The following is an 18,439-nucleotide window of genomic DNA, read 5'->3' as shown; positions in this document are numbered from 1 at the left end:
GGGGGGGGGGAGGCGCGCGTGGGGCCTGCACGCGTGGGCACCCGCCGTGGGGGCGCGCAGGAGGGAGGCCCGGAGGCCTCGTCCTGTGCCGTGCCGTGGGGTGACGGGGTCCGGGGAGGCACTCGGGCCCCCTAGGCGGGGATGGCGCCGTGCGGGTGAGGGGCTGAGCAGGGGGCACGGCCCCACGGCGTCGTGACACGGGCCGGGACCGGCCGAGTCGTGTCCCCCCCCTCCCCGGGGGCTCTCTGCGCCCTTGCTGGCTGCTCCGGGCCCTTTCGGCCCCCCCTGCTTCTCAGGAGCTTTGGCCGCTGCCGCCGCCTCCGTCGCAGGCTTCGGTGCTGCCYGCAGGCCGCCCGGCGGCCCCACGGTAGCAGGAAGTTGCCTCGCGGCTCCCTGACGTGCAGGAAAGAAACTGAAAGCGGAGGGTGTCGCTTCCTTCTCCTACACCTCGAGCATTGCCCGGCTCCCAGCGGATGGGCGTTAGGGAGAGCGGGCGCATCCCGGCCAGCGCCGGCTCCCTCCGCCCCGGGAAGCGAAGCACTCGCCCACTTCGCGGCCCTCAAGTCGCCCGCTCGCTTCCCCCGTCGGCCCCACGCCCGGGGCAAGCATTCCCCGAAGGCTCGCGCGGAGGAACGGGAGGCATCTCGGCCRCCCGGCCGAGCGAGGTTTTCAGGCTCCTCGCTTGAACGAGCCGCCGGCCACTCGGAGCCGGCTCTGGGCGCCTTGTCCAGAGTCGCCAGCCCAAATGTGGTGTTTTTAGATAAACATTCGCGGAGCGAGTTGCTTCGCAGGCAGCTCCCTATCTCTTCATGTCGCAGCCTCTTGGAGACGCCGCCTGTGGGAGCTTGGCCGTATGAAGTGGTCCCGCTGTTTTAAACRCTAGTGAGGCTTTTTGCGTGCACGTTTGGGACTCAGCGGGCCTTCTTGGAGTTCTGGCTGCTTTTTGGAAATTATCCCTCGCAGAGGGAAGGCAGGGCTGATGTTGAAGCTCGGGGTGACGGGGAGCAGATGTGGATGGGCTGCCCTGGGCGGCCGGCAGGGAGACAGGCCGGCTCCTGAGGCCGCTTGTGGGGCTGGCCGGGCGGAATGGTTTCCCTGCTCTCCCTTGCGGCGCGCGCGGACCTTGGTACGTGCTCCGGTGCTCGTCAGCCCGCGGCTGCAGCACGGACGAACGGGACGCCGCGTCGTCAGGCYGCATCCGCCTTCAGCTCCGGGCTGCGGCACGGTTGCTCCCGAGGCGGGTGCGCGGCCGGCCCTCTGCGGCCTCCGGGCCAGGGCGACCTGGTGCTGCTCTTGGGGAGGTGGCGATGCTGCGGCTGCTGGGCCTCGCTGCCAGGGCCCGCAGGTGGCCGGTCAGGGTATGGCAGGTACCGCCTGCGTTTGCCAAGTGGGTGCGGGCGATCGCCGGGCCTTGGTGCCGTGTCCTCTGTTATTTGGCGCAGGTGGAGCCCGAGTTTGAGGTGGTGCCAGGGACTTGCAGCCACAGGGGATGCGGTGGCAGCCGGCTTGAAGGGACAGGCGTGGGGTGGTGCCGTGGGCGCTCACTGGGTGCGGGGGAGCCGGTCAGACATCCTGGGGTTCTCCAGCTCCTGCTGCCTGGGCCCTTCACCTTGGCTCCTGTCGGGATCTAGCAGCGTGCAGCGTTGGGAGGGACACCGTGCCAGAAGGATCGCAGCTCTCCCCRCGCCGGTGCCCAGCAGTGCCGCCGCTCGCCCTCGTCGCCTCCGGCGGCTCCATGACGTGACGCGTAGCAATCGTCTCTCCCTCTCGCAGGCCCCTAACGCTCTGCATCTCCTTTCTGTTGCAGGCTGACAAACGGGCTCATCACAACGCACTGGAGCGCAAGCGCAGGGACCACATCAAAGACAGCTTTCACAGCCTGCGGGACTCAGTCCCCTCCCTCCAGGGAGAGAAGGTGAGTTTATTGAGGACGACGGTGCCCGGTCCAACCAGCCAYGTGCCGCGTTGGGCCGAGCGGAGCCTGAGCCTGCGTGGGCGCCGCAGGCCTGTGYGGAGCTGCCCAACCCCGGGGCTGGAGCCAAGCAGCGCCTGACCCTATTCCTGGGGAGAGGGGCAGCCTGTTGCCAGCTCTGCTAGCTTGGAGATACCACGTGCTCCTGTGGCTGTGGACGCTGGTCCCGGCTCAGGTGCTTGGCCCTGTCAGGCCCTGGGCAGAGGGAGCTGCTGGGCCCTGTCTCTGGTGCTTGGCGCAGAGGCTGGAAGGGGACTTCCAGAGTGCCAACGAGAAGAGGGAGAAGCCACGTCAGTGGGGCTGATCCGCGGCTCTTGCCTGGAGCGTTTCCCCGTAGGGGCCTGCCGAGCAACATTCCTGGGTGCAGTCCTTGAACCCCAGCCCTGCCCGCTCCCTGCTGGCCTGAGCTGCTCGGACCCAGCCTGCGGCACACCGCAAGCTCAGTGCTGCGCACCCGCAGGGTTGCTCAAATCCGGAACGTCCTCTTGCCCCGTAGCAAAGCGAGGCTTCATGTGCCACCCGCCGCGCACCTTGGCCTGTGCAACATGGGCAGCGCTCTCTGGGTTTCTAGGAGGGTGGGGAGGGACAAAAATCCACCTGGCCTAGTTGGATGAGCCAGGTTTGACCCCAAGGCAGCGTTGGGGGCTCTCTGCCTGCCAGAGCGCTTTGCTTTTAGGTTACACAGTTAGTGGTAGAGCTGTTGGCACGCTCACACGTGACAGYGGTTTCCACAGTTCTCATTTTCCTGTGGCACTGTCGGATGCTGTTGTGAAGTACGTTTTGGCTGGGGCYGCCTCTCCAGCCCCTGGGGCTGCCTTCGCTCTGAGCTCTCCGAGCTTCTCAAGCACCCAAGGCAACCTGACCGTGCTTCCTCGGCCTGCCATTCCTTCAGGCCTTCCACACCCCTGCTCAGCCAATTTGAGTCACTAAGCCGGCAGAACGTCACCTCTTTTTTGGGTTTTGCGGTTTTGTTTTCCGGGTGATGAGTTGGTTTGACTTGCAGAGGGGTCTGATCAACGCCGGTGTTGGCGCAAGCCGCGACGGTGCCAGCCTGGAGCACGGGGGACCAGGCATCCCCTTTTCCAAGGCAAAAACCAGCTCACTCATCTCAGGAAAGTGCAGCTTGGTTCCTGATGGGCGCTCACTGTGCAAAGCCCTGCTCGCACGTGCTGCGGCATGCACCCTGCGCGGAGAGGAAGCAGGGAGCATGGCCGGGGTCCYGGCTCGTCTCCTTGGGCTGTGCTGTTGGGGCAGCAGGAATAGGCAGCAGGGTTGTCTGCCTCCGAAGACGGAGCTTCAGGCTCCGCAGGTTCTGAGGGCTGGGTGCAGCGGTTGTGCAAGCGAGGATTTTCTTGTGGTTTCTTGCCGAGTTAAACCCAGCCCTGCTACCGCAGGAGCACCCATARCCCTGCCGTGTGGAGAAAGCTGCTGGCCTTATCCTCTGTCCTGCTGCAAAACGAGGGCCGGGCACGCGCTCTGTCCCGCTCGCCCCGCCCCGCAGTGGCTCAGCGGGGAGCCGGGGGTGCCCCGCACAGTGTCGCGCAGGCACGCTGTGCTGGGGTGGGCGAAGGGCCGCTGCCCGAATGCCCCATCGTCCTGGAGCGTGGCAGTGTGGCCTCGCTCATGAGGTTTGGGCCCCAAGAAGCTTTTGCGCTGTTGACTGAGCGAGAAGAAAAAAGTGTAGCATGAGCAGATCGGCGTCGGAGGCGCAATTGGAATAACCTCCCGAGGGGAACGAGCAAGGGGTTTGTGTGTCGCAGGGAGCGGTGTGGCAACTTCCAGTGTTTAAAAATCACATGGGAAGCACAGGATTCAGGCAATGAAGGGGAATTGCTCGGATAAACTGAGTATCTTAGCTGTGGTGGGGCCTTGCAACAGTCTGGCCAGAGGACTGGAAGAGCTGGGGACRTCAGTGGCCTCTGGCAGCAGTCCTGGGCTGGGAGGAAGGGCTAGGAAAGCATCAGCTCAGCCCTGCTCGCTGAAGAGGAGGAACAGGGAGTTGCAGACCAGTGGACACCTCGGAGAAGGAGTCGCAGACACGCTAAGGAGAGATGGAGCAATGCAGGGTCCAGCTGGCAGCTGGGAAGCACGAGTGTCTCAGAAGAGGGTACCACAATCGCAGGCTGAGTAGAGGCCAGCAGAAGGCGAGTATCGTTCTAGGACATGTGCGCAGTCCGCAGAGTCCAGAAACAATCTTTCACCCGTCACAACGCCAGCACAGTCTCTGCTGCAGGCTGACAGGCACCGGTGTCCCCAGAGAGGAGCTGGGAGCAACCACGTTGGTCTGTGGTGGCGACAAGAGCTCGGTTCTGGTTCATCCAGCAGAGAGCTTGGAGCAGTACAGCGAGGGAATAGTCCCTTCTCTTGCTCTGCTGCAGGTGGGATGGGGACAGAGATTAAACCCCAGTGTAAACCACCCTGCCTGCTGCCCGGCTGGCAGCCCTGCTGGCGTTCCCCGCAGCAGCGTGGACTAGGTCTTTATTTTGTCTGTGTCTTTTCCCACTATTGCAACAGGCATCCCGGGCCCAAATCCTGGACAAAGCCACAGAGTACATCCAGTACATGCGCCGGAAAAACCACACGCACCAGCAGGACATCGACGACCTCAAACGGCAGAACGCCCTTCTGGAGCAGCAAGGTGAGCAGGGCTGTGCACCCAGGGGGCTCCTGGGCCCTGCCGCTGCCCGCCCAGGGCTCTGCTCAGGCCTTGGCGAGCCCCGTGGCAGCGGGGGGATGCCAGAACCCGGGGCCAGGCGGCGTGGGGGTGACGCTGTGCCCCTGCCTTGCAGTGCGCGCGCTGGAGAAAGCCCGGTCGAGCGCTCAGCTGCAGGCCAACTACCCGTCGTCAGACAACAGCCTCTACACCAACCCCAAGGGCAGCACCATCTCCGCCTTCGACGGCGGCTCCGACTCCAGCTCCGACTCCGAGCCCGACGAGCCGCAGAGCAGGAAGAAGCTGCGCATGGAGGCCAGTTAGGCCCCTGCCTGCTCGCGCTGGACTGGCCCTGGCCGCCGCAGCCACCCGCTCTCAGGTGCCGTTGGCCGTCTGCCCGCCAGCTCTGTAAGGACTCTCTCCCTTCTGTAGTAGAGGCTCTCGGACTGCAGCTTTCCAGCCTTCCCCGGCCCCTTCCCCACGCTAACCACGACGGCCCCCGGGAGCAGCTTCTCCTCAGGGAGCCGGCCGGGCAGGGCCTTGCAGCTCCCCGTGGCACAGATGGCCACGCCACACCTGCCCGAGAGACTTGGGGGATCTGGGGACTGCTGGCTCCGAGGAGACACCCCCCCATCACCCTCCCACCCACAACTAGCAAGTCCCTCTCCAACCCCCCCCATCCCCCCCCCCTTTCAATTTTATATGAGCATTTCTATTTATACCCGGGGACCACTGCAGTCCTGAGCTGAACTTGAGGCTGTACAGGCAAAGATGGGCAGCCCCTGTGCCCCCGTTCCTTCCATGCCAGGCACCGTGGGCACCCCCAGGGACAGAGGGGGGGGGAGCTGTGTCAGCTCTCCAGCAAGCGGCGGGGTCTCGCTATTTATTTTCTGTGTATGCAATTCCACCTGGCCCCAGCTCTGCCTCTGCTCCCAGCAGCTCCAGAGTGCTGGTGGGACTGTGCCCTCCACAGTTTGGGGGACTGGGCACGCAGTAGGGCCTTGGCCCGGGGTTGGGCGAAGGTCTGCGTGCGTGCATCCTGCCTGCCTGCCTATCTATCTGGGTCCTTCTTCCCTCCCACCATCCTTATTCGCCTCCCCTCTCTCTCTCCCACCTTTGTGGCATTTTTCTGAACTCTAGTATCCCGTCCCTGCCCCGTAGGTGGCCCTGGCCCAGTTTTGATGCCATTCATTCCATGGATCTACGGTATGTTGTACATACTGCCCAGAGTTGTCTTGCAAGTTAAGGCTTCCCTTTACTATAAGACTATAAATAAAAAAAACAAAACAAAACAAAAGCCCTTATTTTATCCTTGCCCATTGTAGCTGCATGTTTTGGGGGGCTGGAGGTGGGGTGACACCAGAGGGAAGCTCCCATCAGGATCAGCAGTAGGACACCGGACTGTGCAGGAAGCAGGGATCTTGAAACCCAGCCTAAACACCATCAGCGCAATGCCACCTGCTGCCCTGTGCCCCCAGGGTCACTGCAGGATGGGGCTGAGCCCTCTTCCAGCTGTAGCATCTCTTAAGGCAGTTCAGCCCCAAGCACCGATGCCACGATCGAGCACCGTCACCATGCCCTGGGTGCTGCCCGGCTGCTGCGCCATCCTCCTGCTCACCCAGCCTGCATTCATTTCCCTCCCCAGCCACCCGGAGGGGCATAGGAAAGGGCAGGGGGGGTCAGTTCTGGTTTATTGAGGCCAAAATATCTGCCACGTGCCGTGTTACTCTCAGCCAGCTCGGCTCCTGCCGGGAGGTTAGTGGGGCGCCCGGCGCAACGGCCATGRGAGCTGGCGGCCAGGCGCAGCCTCCGGCCACAGGGCAGGCTGTTTTTGGTATTGCTAGCATCCTGAGGACCACGCTCTGTATGTCCACGCTGGAAACACCCCGGCAGCTCCCTGCTGGCCCTCGGGGAGGGCCACTCCGCACAGAGTCCACGGGGAGCAGGGCCCCCTAGTCTGCAGTGGTTGCTGTTGCCTCCGGCTCCGGGCTGGGCACAGGCTGCTGCAGGAAGTGCAGCACTGCTTTTACCACCTTTTCCGGGGCGATGTTGTACACAGGGTGCGTGGCCTGCTGCAAGAGAGCGAAGGGGAGGAGGCGTTAAGCAGGGCAGCTCCAGCTTCACAGAGAACAAGCCACGGCAGCTCTTCCCGCCCCAACAGACCCTGGGGCACGAGGGACCCGGCCTCCGTCACGGCCTGGAGCAGGGAAGGCACCTGCCACCCCACACCCTCCCTGCGGGGAGGCTCAGGGCTGCCACGGAGAGGAGAGGCAGCAACGCCGGAATGTCAGACCACCACAGCCGCTCTGCTGGGATTCGGATGACCGGCGCCAATGGATGGCGGAGGGGAGAGGAGGAGCACAGCCCTGCCCACCGCAGCCGCGCATGGGGCCCTTACCAGGCGGTTCTCGGGGATGCCCAGGACCACCTCATGGTGGAGGTCCCCGCTGCCAAAGTGCTGGGCAATTGCCAGCCCGCTCAGGCAGTAGCAAGTGTGGTAGAAGTCCCGGGACCTGCGGACGAGACAGTGGCACTGAGTTGGGGCTCGGAGCACGAGGCAGCCTCCCTCTTGGAGGCCTCAAGCCCACGGCGGGGTACTCACTTCCCCGGCTTGTCGAGCAGCCCCCCGGCCGGACACTGACAGCACAGGAGGATGTATTCCTGCAGCGCCGACTGGTCAAACATCCAGTGCATCATGCTGAGAGCAGCATCGCCTAGAGGGGGAAGACGGGCAGTAAAACACCTGGGAAACCTCAGGAAGACAGCAAAACCTCCCCAGGGAAACCACCACCTCCTTTTTTCCAGGCAGAAATTCAAGCCTCTTTCTGCCCAAAAGCATTTTGGGAAGGCTGTTGGATCCTCCTGCGATTCAGCATCCCCTCAGGGCCCCAGAGAAGGGGAACAGACAGGGCAGGGAGCACCAGCGGCACCCGCCAGCTGCAGGCAAAGTCAGTCTATGCTTTGTTTCCTTGCTAAAACTCATCCTCAAATCCACCCCCTGGAGACACCGTTTCCTGATTCAGGCAAAACTTCCAGGCCGATAACCTCGTGGGGCCGACTCACCTCTGGCGTGGAGCGCGCGGTGCAGCAGGGGCAGCAGGCCGGCCTGCCAGAAGGAGTAACAACCGTCCACCAGCTTGTTACAGCGACCCTGGAAACCGCCCTCGAAACGCATCTGCCGGCTGGTCACCCAGTGCTGCACGGGACAGACAGGAGCAGTTGCCAGTGCGATGACAGCCCCAGGCAGCTTCGGCCTGGCAGGGTCCGGGCGTAGGTCCTACCCCACCACCACGGCCCAGCTGAGACCCCCATCCCCATCTCAGCAGGACGCCGGGCCGCATCCAGCCCCTGGTGCGTTAACGGCCAAAGCGGGAGCACACGGCAGCCCTGGGAGAGCAGAGGGGGCCCTGGGCAGCATGGGGACGCTTGAAGTGGGCTGCGGCTCCTGTGAAGGAACTGCGGGTGTCGGTGGAGCCACTCACCAGCAAGCTCCGGAGGTTCAGCAGATGCTCTTTCTTGAGGATGACCAATGCTGCCACGCCGCAGAAGGTGTACCCRCCGTGGGCCTCCATGCCCGGCACCCCGCCAATGCCGCCCTCCCAGTTCTGGCACCTGTGCAGGAAGAGGCTGGCAAGGACAACACCAAGGCAAGGGGCACCCCGGTGGCTGTCCACCGTCCCGTCCCACCACCCTCCCATCGTCCATGGGGGCCTCGTTGCCCGATTCTCCTCACCTCGCTATCCACTCGGCTGTCCCAGCAAAGAGCGTGGGCGTGAGGACGTTGGTCAGCGATGCCACRGAGGCGGCACAGTACGCGCTCCTGCAGGAGAAGGCACTCAGGGCTGCTGGCACATGGAGGCAGTGACCCCCCACCACCACCCTGTCTCCTGGGTCAAGACCCAGCTAGCCACGGGGGTTCAAACTGGGGCAGAGCCATCCGTGCAAATGGCTTTATCCAAACCCTGAGCATCCAGGCAGGACTCCGCCTGCAAGGCTGCACTGCCTTCCCCTGCCAGGAGCTGAGCTCAGCACACACCGGTCTCAACCCTGGAGCTGACTCGAAGGGCCTCAGCGAGGACACAGCTCTGCTTGTGCAGATGTGCCAGCCCATGGCCCAGGTAGACACCGTGACCACAGCAGGGAAGAGCACCCTGCCTGGGGGCCACGTGGGTGTGTTTCCCGAGCTGGGAACCTGTCTTATGCAGCGCCCACCCACCTCACATCCACCTCGCCCCCGACGTGCATGAGGAAGGAGCCATCGGGCTGTTTCAGCGAGTGCAGGTACTCCAGGAGCTTCTTCCTGCAAGACCCAGCAGGGCATGAGGGGCTGCTGAGGACCCAGCCTCCCCAGGCCCAGACATCGCAGCACCCGCCCCGGCTCCCCAGAGTGCCCCCACGGGCCAGCCTTGCTTTACCTGTCGATGACGTTGAATGCCTCCTCGGTGCCAATGATACAGAGCGCGTTGACAGCTGCGTAGGTGGGGGCGAGGTGCGGGTGCTGGCCAGGGCCTCCCCCAAAGCCACCCTGGGGGCTCTGACAGCGGCTCAGGAACTGGCAGACGCTGCAGAGGATGGAGGGAAAGCTGAGGAAGGAGCCCGGCTCTTGCCGGCCTCCCCCAGCGGGCAGTTGGCACCTTGCGAATCATTTGGACAGGACCAACCCACGCAGCGACACCTGCCTGCTCCGCCGCCCTATGCCCCAGGGAGCACAGAGCTGGCAGGAAGCCACCCAGGAAGGCCAGCAAGGCCATGGAGAGCAGGGCTGCCGGCAGGARGAAGAGCCCTCAAGGGCGACAGCCCACACACAAACACCCGCCATGCCTGTCCCCAGCCGTTCACCAGGTACCCAACCATACCAACGGCCCAGATGTCTCCCAGCCTGGCACCACCAACCCATCGGGGTGGGGCGGCAGGACAGAGTCCGTACTAGCACGGGATCCCATTGCATAGCTGGCTGCATCAGAGGGCAAGATTGGGTGTCTGGGGACTGGCACGGAGAGCCCAGCACAGGTCATGCAGACACAGCATCCCATGCCAAGTGCATTCAGCTCTGGGATCCTGCCTGCCCAGGAGATTTCCTTGCAAATACCATGTGAGCAGGTTCCATGGCCACCACTCATCGTCCCTCTGCCTGCTCTCAATGGAGCCCCACAGCAGGGAGCAAAGGCATCAGGAGCATTTCCCCCTTTGTGAACCTGAAGTTGCAGCAGGCGAGGGGACCGAGGCCCCTGCAGAGAGGGCAGACACTTCCCTTAGCGCTTCTCCTGCCAGCAACAGATTTCAGACCTGACTGAACGTCCCTAAGGGTTTCTAGAGGAGGATTTTAACCTGACCATGTCCTTAACACAGGGAGGATTTCTCCCATCGAGGCAAGGGAGAACCATGCTTGTCTCCCATCAAAAGTGAAGGGTCTCCGTGCCTGCCTTGTGCTGCAGGAGGCAGGTCAGTCCCCCCAGCCCATTCCCGTCTGTCCGTTCCCCCGCAGGAGGTTAAAGCTGGGTCCCTTATCTCCCCCATCTCTGTCTGTCACAAGATGCCCCGAAAGCTAGCCGTGCTGGCAGGCAAGAATAGGAGGCATTGATAGCCATGAATGAGACAAAGCACTTTTGTGCTCCCGCCTGGTAGTGCCCAACACGTGGGGACAGCAGGAGGTGGGCCTGGCTGTGCCCAGCGGACACGGGAGCAAACACCTCCGGGATCAGCAGCAGGGCATGGCAGTCCGCAGGCCTGACAAAACCAGGGGCTGGCGCGGAGCAGATGGGCACCGCGAGGAGCCTGCCCGAATCCAGCCTCTGCCACCAGCATCATTTCACCCTGAGGCATCCCAGGGCTCCCCCAGAGAGGTGGCCAAGACACCTGCTCTGGCTGACAGCCCTTGGCCACTGCCAGATGATCCTACATCCTCACTCCTGGCATCAACGTCCGAGCCACGCACACTCCATGGGTGCCTCACCCCCTTCCCCACTGCCAGCAGCTCAATGCCCATCACCGCTCCCACCCCAAAGGGCCATGCTGCTTCAGCCTGTGCCAGATTCACCTCACACTGTCACAGGAGTTAAACCAGGGCAAGTTTGACCTGGTCGTTCAAACAAGTTGGCTTCTCCTTCCCTTGGGGCAGTCCGAGTCGGATGCTACCCCAAATTCCCTGCCAGACCTGCTCAGCAGGGCAAAGTGCCAAACGGCAAAACCGCTGCAGACACTACACAGAGATCTCGCTACAGGACAGTCCTAATGTGCCTGTCCCAGGCGTAAGAAGTAGAGGTGCCACCTTGAACTCCTCCACCTCGGGGCTCTGGAACAGCACGGGGGCCCAGGAACAGGTCTCCGGAGTCGCTCCCAAACACCAGCTTGCCAAGCCTTAAGGCCAGCCTCCCTGGTGCTCACTGCACCACAGACCCCCAGTACCACTTACTCAGAGGTGACTGACTCGGGAATGGGCTCCTCCAGCAACTCCAAGCTGTGCAGGATCCAGTAGCAGAGCCAAGGTCGGCTGGCATCCAAACACTGCAGGGATGAGAGGGACAGGTGGGGCAACAGCAGTTACCGAGGACAAGCAGACAGCCTGGGGATGCCAGCAGGAGGAGGCAGAGCTCTTGCAGGAGAGGGTGCGGGCAGAAGAGCTCCCACCATCACTGCTCTGGAGTGTCACTGCAGGGACAAGTACAACCCGCAGGCACTCTGATCACGCAGGCAGCCAAGAATCGCTTCACCTGCCCCAGGGCCAGTCTCGCAGCCACCCGACAGCCAGCAGCAACAAATTCAGGATGGCAAACACCCAGTGACAATTAAAGCATCACTGATGGGCAGGATGGTTCACCCAAGCCAGAAGGCAAAGTAGGGAGCCATCAGCCCCAGGGGCAGGACACCAGGCACAGCCTGGTGTGGCAGGGGAAGGACAAGCAGTGCTGCAGGCACGACAGGTACCTCGTAGGCTTCAGTCAGTTGTCTGAGGCCTCTCTTCAGGTAGTGGAAGTGCTTCTCCCGCTGCAGGACAAATCTGAAAGACAGGCAGAGCAGGGCAGGGCTCAGCGTGCAAAGCATTGCCATCCAAGGATCCCTGATGAAGAGCAAGACGTGAGCCTGACGGTGGTCACCCTACTGTCCTCAGAGGGGCTGCTGGGAATTTCATACACAGACTAGTTCCTCCTTCTGCCTGCTGCCAGGAACAAGTCTCCAACAGAGCAGAAGTGGGTGAATGGGCACAAAAGGAGTTGGGAAAGGCCACGTGGGAGCACTTCAAAAGGAGCAGAACTGTCCACCACCTCCCGCAGAGCTCACAGCCACATGCTGCCAGCTTGGGCAAGAACCAGGAGACAACATGGTCTTTGGGGGGAAGAGACATGCCAGAGCAAGCATGAGGCATGCCAACAGCCCCTTCCCACAGCCGAGAATGTTATTGCTGCTTTGTGCTGCCCCRCAATTTCCAGAAACCCAGCGGACTGAACAGATACCATCCCATTAAGGGCTTGCAGCCAAAAGAGAGGGGAGACTCCCAGGGCAACACTCGCAAGAGCAGCCGACCCTATGGTGTGGAGCCAGCAAAGGGAGTCCGGGCACATTGGGAAACAGCGGCTGCAAGGCGTGCACCCCCCTGGTGGTGCAGGCTGCGGGAAGAACAGCTCAGCTGCAGAGCGCACTGTAGTCTCTTTGGTCACCAGAGTCACTTGTGGGGTTTGTTTTGTTTTGTTTGTAATTGAAACTTTCCAGCAGACAGAGGATGAAAACCAGCTGGCCACTGAATTATCTCCACTAGCCCAAAGGACTACGGAAGGCTGTTGCAGGCCCAGTGTTTGAAGGGATTTAGGCACCTGAGAAATCCACAGAGGCTGGGGGAGATTCCCAAGCACCCAAGGATTTGGGAATTTGGAGACAGACTGGTGGGATTTGCTTAGACGGCTTCTTGGCCCTCTAAACATTTGAATAGCACAGGTCAATTTGGGCACGGAGGAAAGAGGATACCACCACATCCACACATATCCCTCCAGCATCTGCTTTGTGCAAGTCCTTGAGTGGTTGCTTGAAACCCCTGGGCTGGCAGCCCCTTTGCCAGGTGCCCCCAGGCAGGTTCTGGGGGCAGAGGCATGGCAAAGGCAGCATCAGATGCGCTGCCTACAGAGGAGCGGAGCCTAGCTGTGGGGCTGCTCCTCTCCCCTGCTCGGACTGCTCTCATCAGCCCCAGGCTTTAAAAGGGAAGGACCACATGCCTAATCCAACRAGGGGATGCTGTAGCTGTCCCTAAACCCTCACCTCTCCCTTGCGTCCCTGCGGGCAGCTGGCAGCAGCTGCCTCATACCRCACCTATGGGTGTGCGCAGGACCCCAGAGGTGCAGAGCACTTGGCAGGCAGAACAGCCAAACTCTTGTTTCACACGCGTAAAGCCGCACCGTCAGGACAGCGCGCCCACCCACACAGCAGGGGAGGGTCCCACAGCCACACGGCTGCTACAGGGACTTACTGCGAAGCGTGGTGGTTCGTCTTGTAGGCATTGAAGACTTCCTGCACGATATCTTCTACTTTAGTCTGCAACAAGCCACAGGGTGGAGGAGCGTAAGCGGGGGAAAGAAACAAAACGAGTTTAGTTTTGGAAAGCAATCCTGCTTTGCTCCCAGACGCAGCACCCTCTGAGCTCCACCACAGCTCCCAGCATGTCCCAGTCCCATGTTAGAAGGGAGCAGGCTGTATCAGAGCTGGACGAGGATCCTGCCATTCTCACCCCCCAGGCAGAAAAGTTGTTTGTACTGGGGTTGGCTGGCAACAGCCAAGTGGCTTTTTCCCCCCACACACATAAACACCAGCATAAAAGGAAAGTGGTGATCAACAGCCAAGCACGCTGGGTCACAAGCTTGTCTTCCCGGCCCACTTCTCCGCTCTCAGTGGCAYCTCTCCAGATCCTCCTGGCAGAGAGGAGCAGGCTGCTAATGCTTGTCTACCCAAACGTACTTGACACRGCACCAAAGAGCCACGCTGGACTCCTGTCACCATTAACACGTTCACCCCAAAGTGCTTAATCCTGCACAGGGCAGGAAAGAGACTGCAGCTTTAACCCACTGAGAAGGTCCTTTGCTGCAGGAGAAAGGCAGGATAACAGAAGAGGGTTTAGCTGTCCCTTTCTTTGCACTTCTGGAGACTACAAGCACGCACGCAYGCACAGCGACCACGGCCAGGCTGATAAACAGCATCTCATGAGACCGTAACAACGCAACTACGAACAAGACAACGTTGCAAAAGGTCCAAGCGGCCCAGCCTGCCAGTCCCGTAGCTGGCCTGGCACGCTAGTCTTTATCCAATTTGGCAAGATTGAAGAAAGGATCCTTCCCGCCACCCCMAAAAAAGCTCATTCCCAGAGGGCAATGGCAGAGCTGTTCTAGATCCCAGYGTGCCAAGCGCTATTTGGTAACAACGTGCTGTGGTCGGGCAAACAGGCAGCAGGAGGCTCTTGGCTGCCTCGGTTCAGGAACGCATCCCGTTTCTTCTGCACGGAGCCGCATTTGCCAGGAGCAAGCCCTGCGCTGCCCAAACCCACTCTGTGCAGAGCCAGACAATATTCCTGGCTCTGAAAGGCGCCTCTCTCCTTAAGAGAGATCTGCTTCGTTCCACAGGATTTATTCCGCTAAATATGATTAGCTGTCCATTAGCAGATCTGCTGTCTCATCACCTTCTCTTCAGGAAATCAAACCAACCGAGAGCCGCCTGGTCTCGACTTGGTTTTGTGTGCCCAGGCTAACTTACAGGCCTCCGTCAGAGAAGCAGCCTAGTGGAGGCTGAAAAGAAGCTTTTCCACTCAGGACTAAGAACAGACTCAAGCACGGTCAGTTTTCTGTTTTCAAAGGCAGAATTTTTCAAGACAAAGTTTCATTTGTTCCGGGGCTCCCAAGTAAAACCCATCGGGTCACCCTTCTCTAGCTACAGCTGGATGRCTTTGATGGTCCCACCCGTGCGATTCAGGACCTGCAGGATCTTTGACTCGTTTTTGATTTAACCTTAAAACCCCGTTCCTTTGGCTCCGTAACTACTGTCTTAGCATCATTCCAAGCCAGGGTAATCGTCCTTACCCTCAATAACATACCCTGAGCTTAAGAAAACGATGTAACTGGGAGCACACACAGTAGAGCCATGGTTTCTCTAGCGGGACAGATTTTAAGGTGAGAAGAAATGACTATGACAGGTCCAGCCACCCAGGACGCCAAGTAGCAATTGAGCAAAGCAACCAAGATCCCTTTGGTAGCGCAGCCCTGAGGTTGAGTTTCTGAAGCAACACTAAGCACGGCTTGCTGAAGCCCAAAACAGGCTCCTGGTGAGACCCTCTCCTGGATACACTGTACCTGTTCCTGCACCCAGGCGCCTGGATCACCATGTCCTCATGTCCGTCTGGGAAGGAGGCGTGTTGCATTTCCTCAGCCCAGGGAGGGCAGAAGCGCCAAGGATTGAGAAACACCAGCATCCCCTTTCACCCCGACAGGGGCCACCCCCCAGGCATGGAGGAGAGTTCAGACATTTCAAGGGATTGCGTGTACTGTTTTTTCCGAAAGAAAAGCCTTGCCAAGACAGGCTGAAGAGGGAGAAGGGGAGTTTCCCTGCACCCAGGCAGTTGGAGATGGAGCAATGGGGAAGGAAAGCAACAGCGTGAACTGCAGGAGCGAGGGGGCCCCCAACAGCAAGGAGGGGACGCAGGGGATGGGAAGGCAGCTCCTAACCAGCAGAGCTGGGAGACATGGAACAGCAAGGCCAAAACCAAGCAGCTTTGGGGGTAAAGTTCAACGCCGTTGGGACAGGGATTGCGGGACGCAGGTCCAGCTCCAGAGACAGGCACTGGATTCAGCAGCCTCCTCACCCTCTCTAACCATTTCTGTGTTCGCCTCCCTCTCCCATCCCACACATCTCACGGCAAAAAGCCAGAGTCAGTGCAAGGAAGGAGGAAAATATATAAATGCAGAAATCAGACAGAGCTTTTTAACCGCAAGGACAACAGAGGCCTTGTCCGTGCCCAGGAAACACTAACCCAACGCGCCCCTCGCCAACGCCTTCCGCCACCCAGCTCAGTGCACGGCTCACGGGGCACGGGGGACGTGCAGCAGCCAATGCGAGGTCCCTGAGCCGCTGGGACACGTCACAGATGGCAACGAAGGTGTCACAAGAGCAAAGCAACCAAAATCCCTTTGGTAGTACAGCCCCAAGCCCGAAAAGCACTTGAGGCTGCCTCAGTCAGGAGCAAGTCCATCACGTACGGCCACAGCCTACCTGCTCCACGCAGCGTCCGAGGCTGCCGAACGCCACCGCGTCCCACGCCACTCTGCAGACACGTGCTCAAGGCAAAGCGAGTAGCCTCAGCCCCCAGGCACGGGGCCACAGCTCAACGCCACACCGTACCGCCGGAGAAGAGCTCCGGTTGCGCAGGGTTTGGGGGTCACAAGAACAGGAGCGCTCACCTCCTGCGCCAACATCCAGGCTTCGTGAGGAGTTTGAATTGACACGAGCCGGGATTGCCGACCTGGCAATGCATCCCCCTTCCGCCAGCACCTCTTTCGGGCCCGTTTGCGCAGCGGAGCGCATCAGGAAGCCACCGCTTTGTGATCCGGCCGTATGGGCACTCGTGCCAGCACAGGGGAAGCAACAAGGTCCCACGGTGGGCAGAGGCGGGATCACCTTTCCCATTTAATATAATCGCGAAGGTAAAACATCAGGTCCCAAGAAAAGGAAACATCAGGGCCAAGGAAAGCCCAGGAACCAGAATTTCCACTCAACAAGCATCCCAGGCAATCCACTGCCCCTCTGAGAAACTGTGTGCGCACCATCTCATCACTCCGCTTAGGTTTCTCTCACTGAAAAAGCTGAGGGCAAAGGCTCCAGCGCCTTCCCGGAGTAACCTTGGAGGCTCTGGCAACATCTCCCACCACACAGCACTGGGATGGGAGAACAGGCTCCTGAGGCACCTCAGCTCCGAGTTCCTGCGTGACCAAGGAGCAGAGAGCAGGGCAGGGGGCTGGGAGATGACATCCAAGCCGAACATGACCAAGCCACACATAATCAGGTGGCCGCAGAGGACCAGCACCCAGCTCGGTAAACATCAGACGCTCGCAGGCGGTCGCGTAGGGGAAACGCGGCCCAACACACTGTGCTCCCGTCAGGGAACCCTACCGAACCGCACAGGTCCCCACGGCAGCAAACAGCGGAGGCCTGTGAGCACCCACGTTCTCCCTCCTGCCGGGCCAGGAGGCAGCAGAGCCGTCACAATCCCCGGTGGCTGGTACGGACGCCTCCCGCGCTCCTCTCATCCGACACACCAGGCGGCCGCCGCCGTTTCGGCTCCGCACAGCTGCGCAACAGCTCGGCAGGCCCCCCCAGCAGCCCTGCGCCAGGGAAAGCCTCCGCCCRGGCCCGCCAGCTGCCGAGCTGACTCAGAGGGTGACTCCGAGCGCTAGGCAGAAAGGGGGAACGCCTTTCAGCGGCGAGGACAGACCACGCGCAAGAGGCRGCAGCCAGGCGCCCTCCATGAGTACGCGAGCATGGTCACCGGTAAGCCGTACCTCTCGGAAGAAGAGAGATGCCGGTGGGATTGAGAACCGCACATCCGCACTGGAGCGGGCAGGCCAGCAGCGGCCAGCTCTGCCTGGCAGAAGCCTCCTCCGGGTCACGGAGGCAGGGACAGGCAGCCCCCATGCCCGGCGAGGGCTGCTTTTCCCTTCTCCGCTGTTGGCCATCGCCATTTGCTTGCGTTAAAGCCACAGAGACTCAACGAGTTGAGGTTGCCCAGAACTCTCCTCCCTCGCGTCCTCTTCCCTATGCGTGGTCCTACTCTAACTGGGCTCCAGCAACCTACACACCCTCCGCTCCCGCTGCCTTCCCCAGAGCCTCACCGAGCTCCTGCCCCGTGCCAACCCCTTCCTCCGGAGCTGCTTTCTTCCTGCCACATCTCGCAGAGCACCGCCACCGCCAACAAAACGGGCCCTGCTGCCTCTCACCGGACTCTGCCGCTTGGAGACCTCGCTGTATTTATCCCGGATCAGCCCTCTGGGGAAGGACAGTGAGGCACTGAGAGGAGAACAGCCCACGTTACCGACCGAGAGCCCAGGGCAACCTTTGCTTCGACAAAGCCACCCCGAGGGACATTTCTCGCAGCTCCGGGACAGCCGAGAAGCACGGCGAGCTCCGTTTGTTATCCCACGTGATCTGTCGAGGGTAGGAAAGACCTTCGACACGCCAGTAAAACTCAAACCAATCTTTCGGGTGGCTGAACAAAGAACCTCTGTCCTCGTACCCTTGAGCCATCTCTGCGCAAGAGTCCGAGGGGGACAGGGCTGAGCTGTCACCTCTCCCGCCTGCTCCCTGCTCGCTCACCGCTCTCTCCTCTCCAGGGTTTCCCATGGCACAGGACAGGTCCCTGGCCCCGTAACTCAGGGATAATGTGGAAGACACCGGCCTTTTTCCCACAGTTCTGGAGCCACCCCAACATTCATGTTTCAGCCCAGCGGCAGAGCGGGCAAGCGCCGTCGCACGCCCCAGGCTGCGGGCAGGGTAGGGAGGGGATGCGGCAGGGTCGCCCGCTCGCCCACCCCGGCCCTTGGGTGCTCAGGGCGGCCCAAGCACAGGGGGACGCGCGGTGCCGCCAGGGCAGCCCCGATGATCCCGCTGCACCTGGCAGCCTGCCCCACACCAGCCCCACAGCACCCCCACAGCCCTGCCACACACACACCACCCCCCCACACACCCTGCTGCACCCTGGCAGCCCCCCAAACCTTGCCCCCTGCACCCCCACCCACTCCACAGCCCTGCTGAGCCCAGCAGAAACGGTGCAGAAATGCTCTCCTGGAGAGCAG

The 18,439-nt window shown here is 61.2% G+C and overlaps 2 protein-coding genes across 2 annotated transcripts; one reads left to right on the top strand and one right to left on the bottom strand.

The window, feature by feature from the left end:
* The first annotated feature begins 1,927 nt into the window (after positions 1 to 1,927).
* Positions 1,928 to 5,934, top strand: MAX (MYC associated factor X). Its single transcript, XM_026077115.1, has 3 exons — positions 1,928 to 4,350; positions 4,487 to 4,610; positions 4,762 to 5,934. Exons 1-3 carry the CDS (start codon positions 4,024 to 4,026, stop codon positions 4,947 to 4,949), a joined length of 639 nt encoding a protein of 212 aa, XP_025932900.1. The 5' UTR covers positions 1,928 to 4,023; the 3' UTR covers positions 4,950 to 5,934.
* Positions 5,124 to 13,277, bottom strand: LOC112971677 (protein farnesyltransferase subunit beta-like; the record flags this gene model as incomplete). Its single annotated transcript, XM_026077299.1, has 11 exons — positions 5,124 to 6,697; positions 7,024 to 7,138; positions 7,228 to 7,339; positions 7,689 to 7,821; positions 8,108 to 8,237; positions 8,359 to 8,445; positions 8,842 to 8,925; positions 9,041 to 9,187; positions 11,038 to 11,129; positions 11,550 to 11,622; positions 13,081 to 13,277. Coding segments are annotated over 11 exons (1,290 nt in total), but the record flags the coding sequence as incomplete, so codon positions are not given.
* Positions 13,278 to 18,439: the final 5,162 nt, after the last annotated feature.

Source organism: Apteryx rowi, unplaced genomic scaffold, assembly GCF_003343035.1.
Source record: "Apteryx rowi isolate R43461 unplaced genomic scaffold, aptRow1 scaffold_1111, whole genome shotgun sequence".
NCBI lineage: Eukaryota > Metazoa > Chordata > Aves > Apterygiformes > Apterygidae > Apteryx > Apteryx rowi.
The sequence above is the reverse complement of the archived record's forward strand: the minus strand, read 5'-3'. Positions and strand labels throughout refer to the sequence as shown.

Coding starts and splice junctions, on each gene's coding strand:
- MAX (XM_026077115.1), top strand. CDS start 4,024: ATGGAGCAATGCAGGGTCCAGCTGGCAGCTGGGAAGCACGAGTGTCTC. Junction 4,351..4,486: donor CTTCTCTTGCTCTGCTGCAG/GTGGGATGGGGA, acceptor CTATTGCAACAG/GCATCCCGGGCCCAAATCCT. Junction 4,611..4,761: donor CGCCCTTCTGGAGCAGCAAG/GTGAGCAGGGCT, acceptor CCTGCCTTGCAG/TGCGCGCGCTGGAGAAAGCC.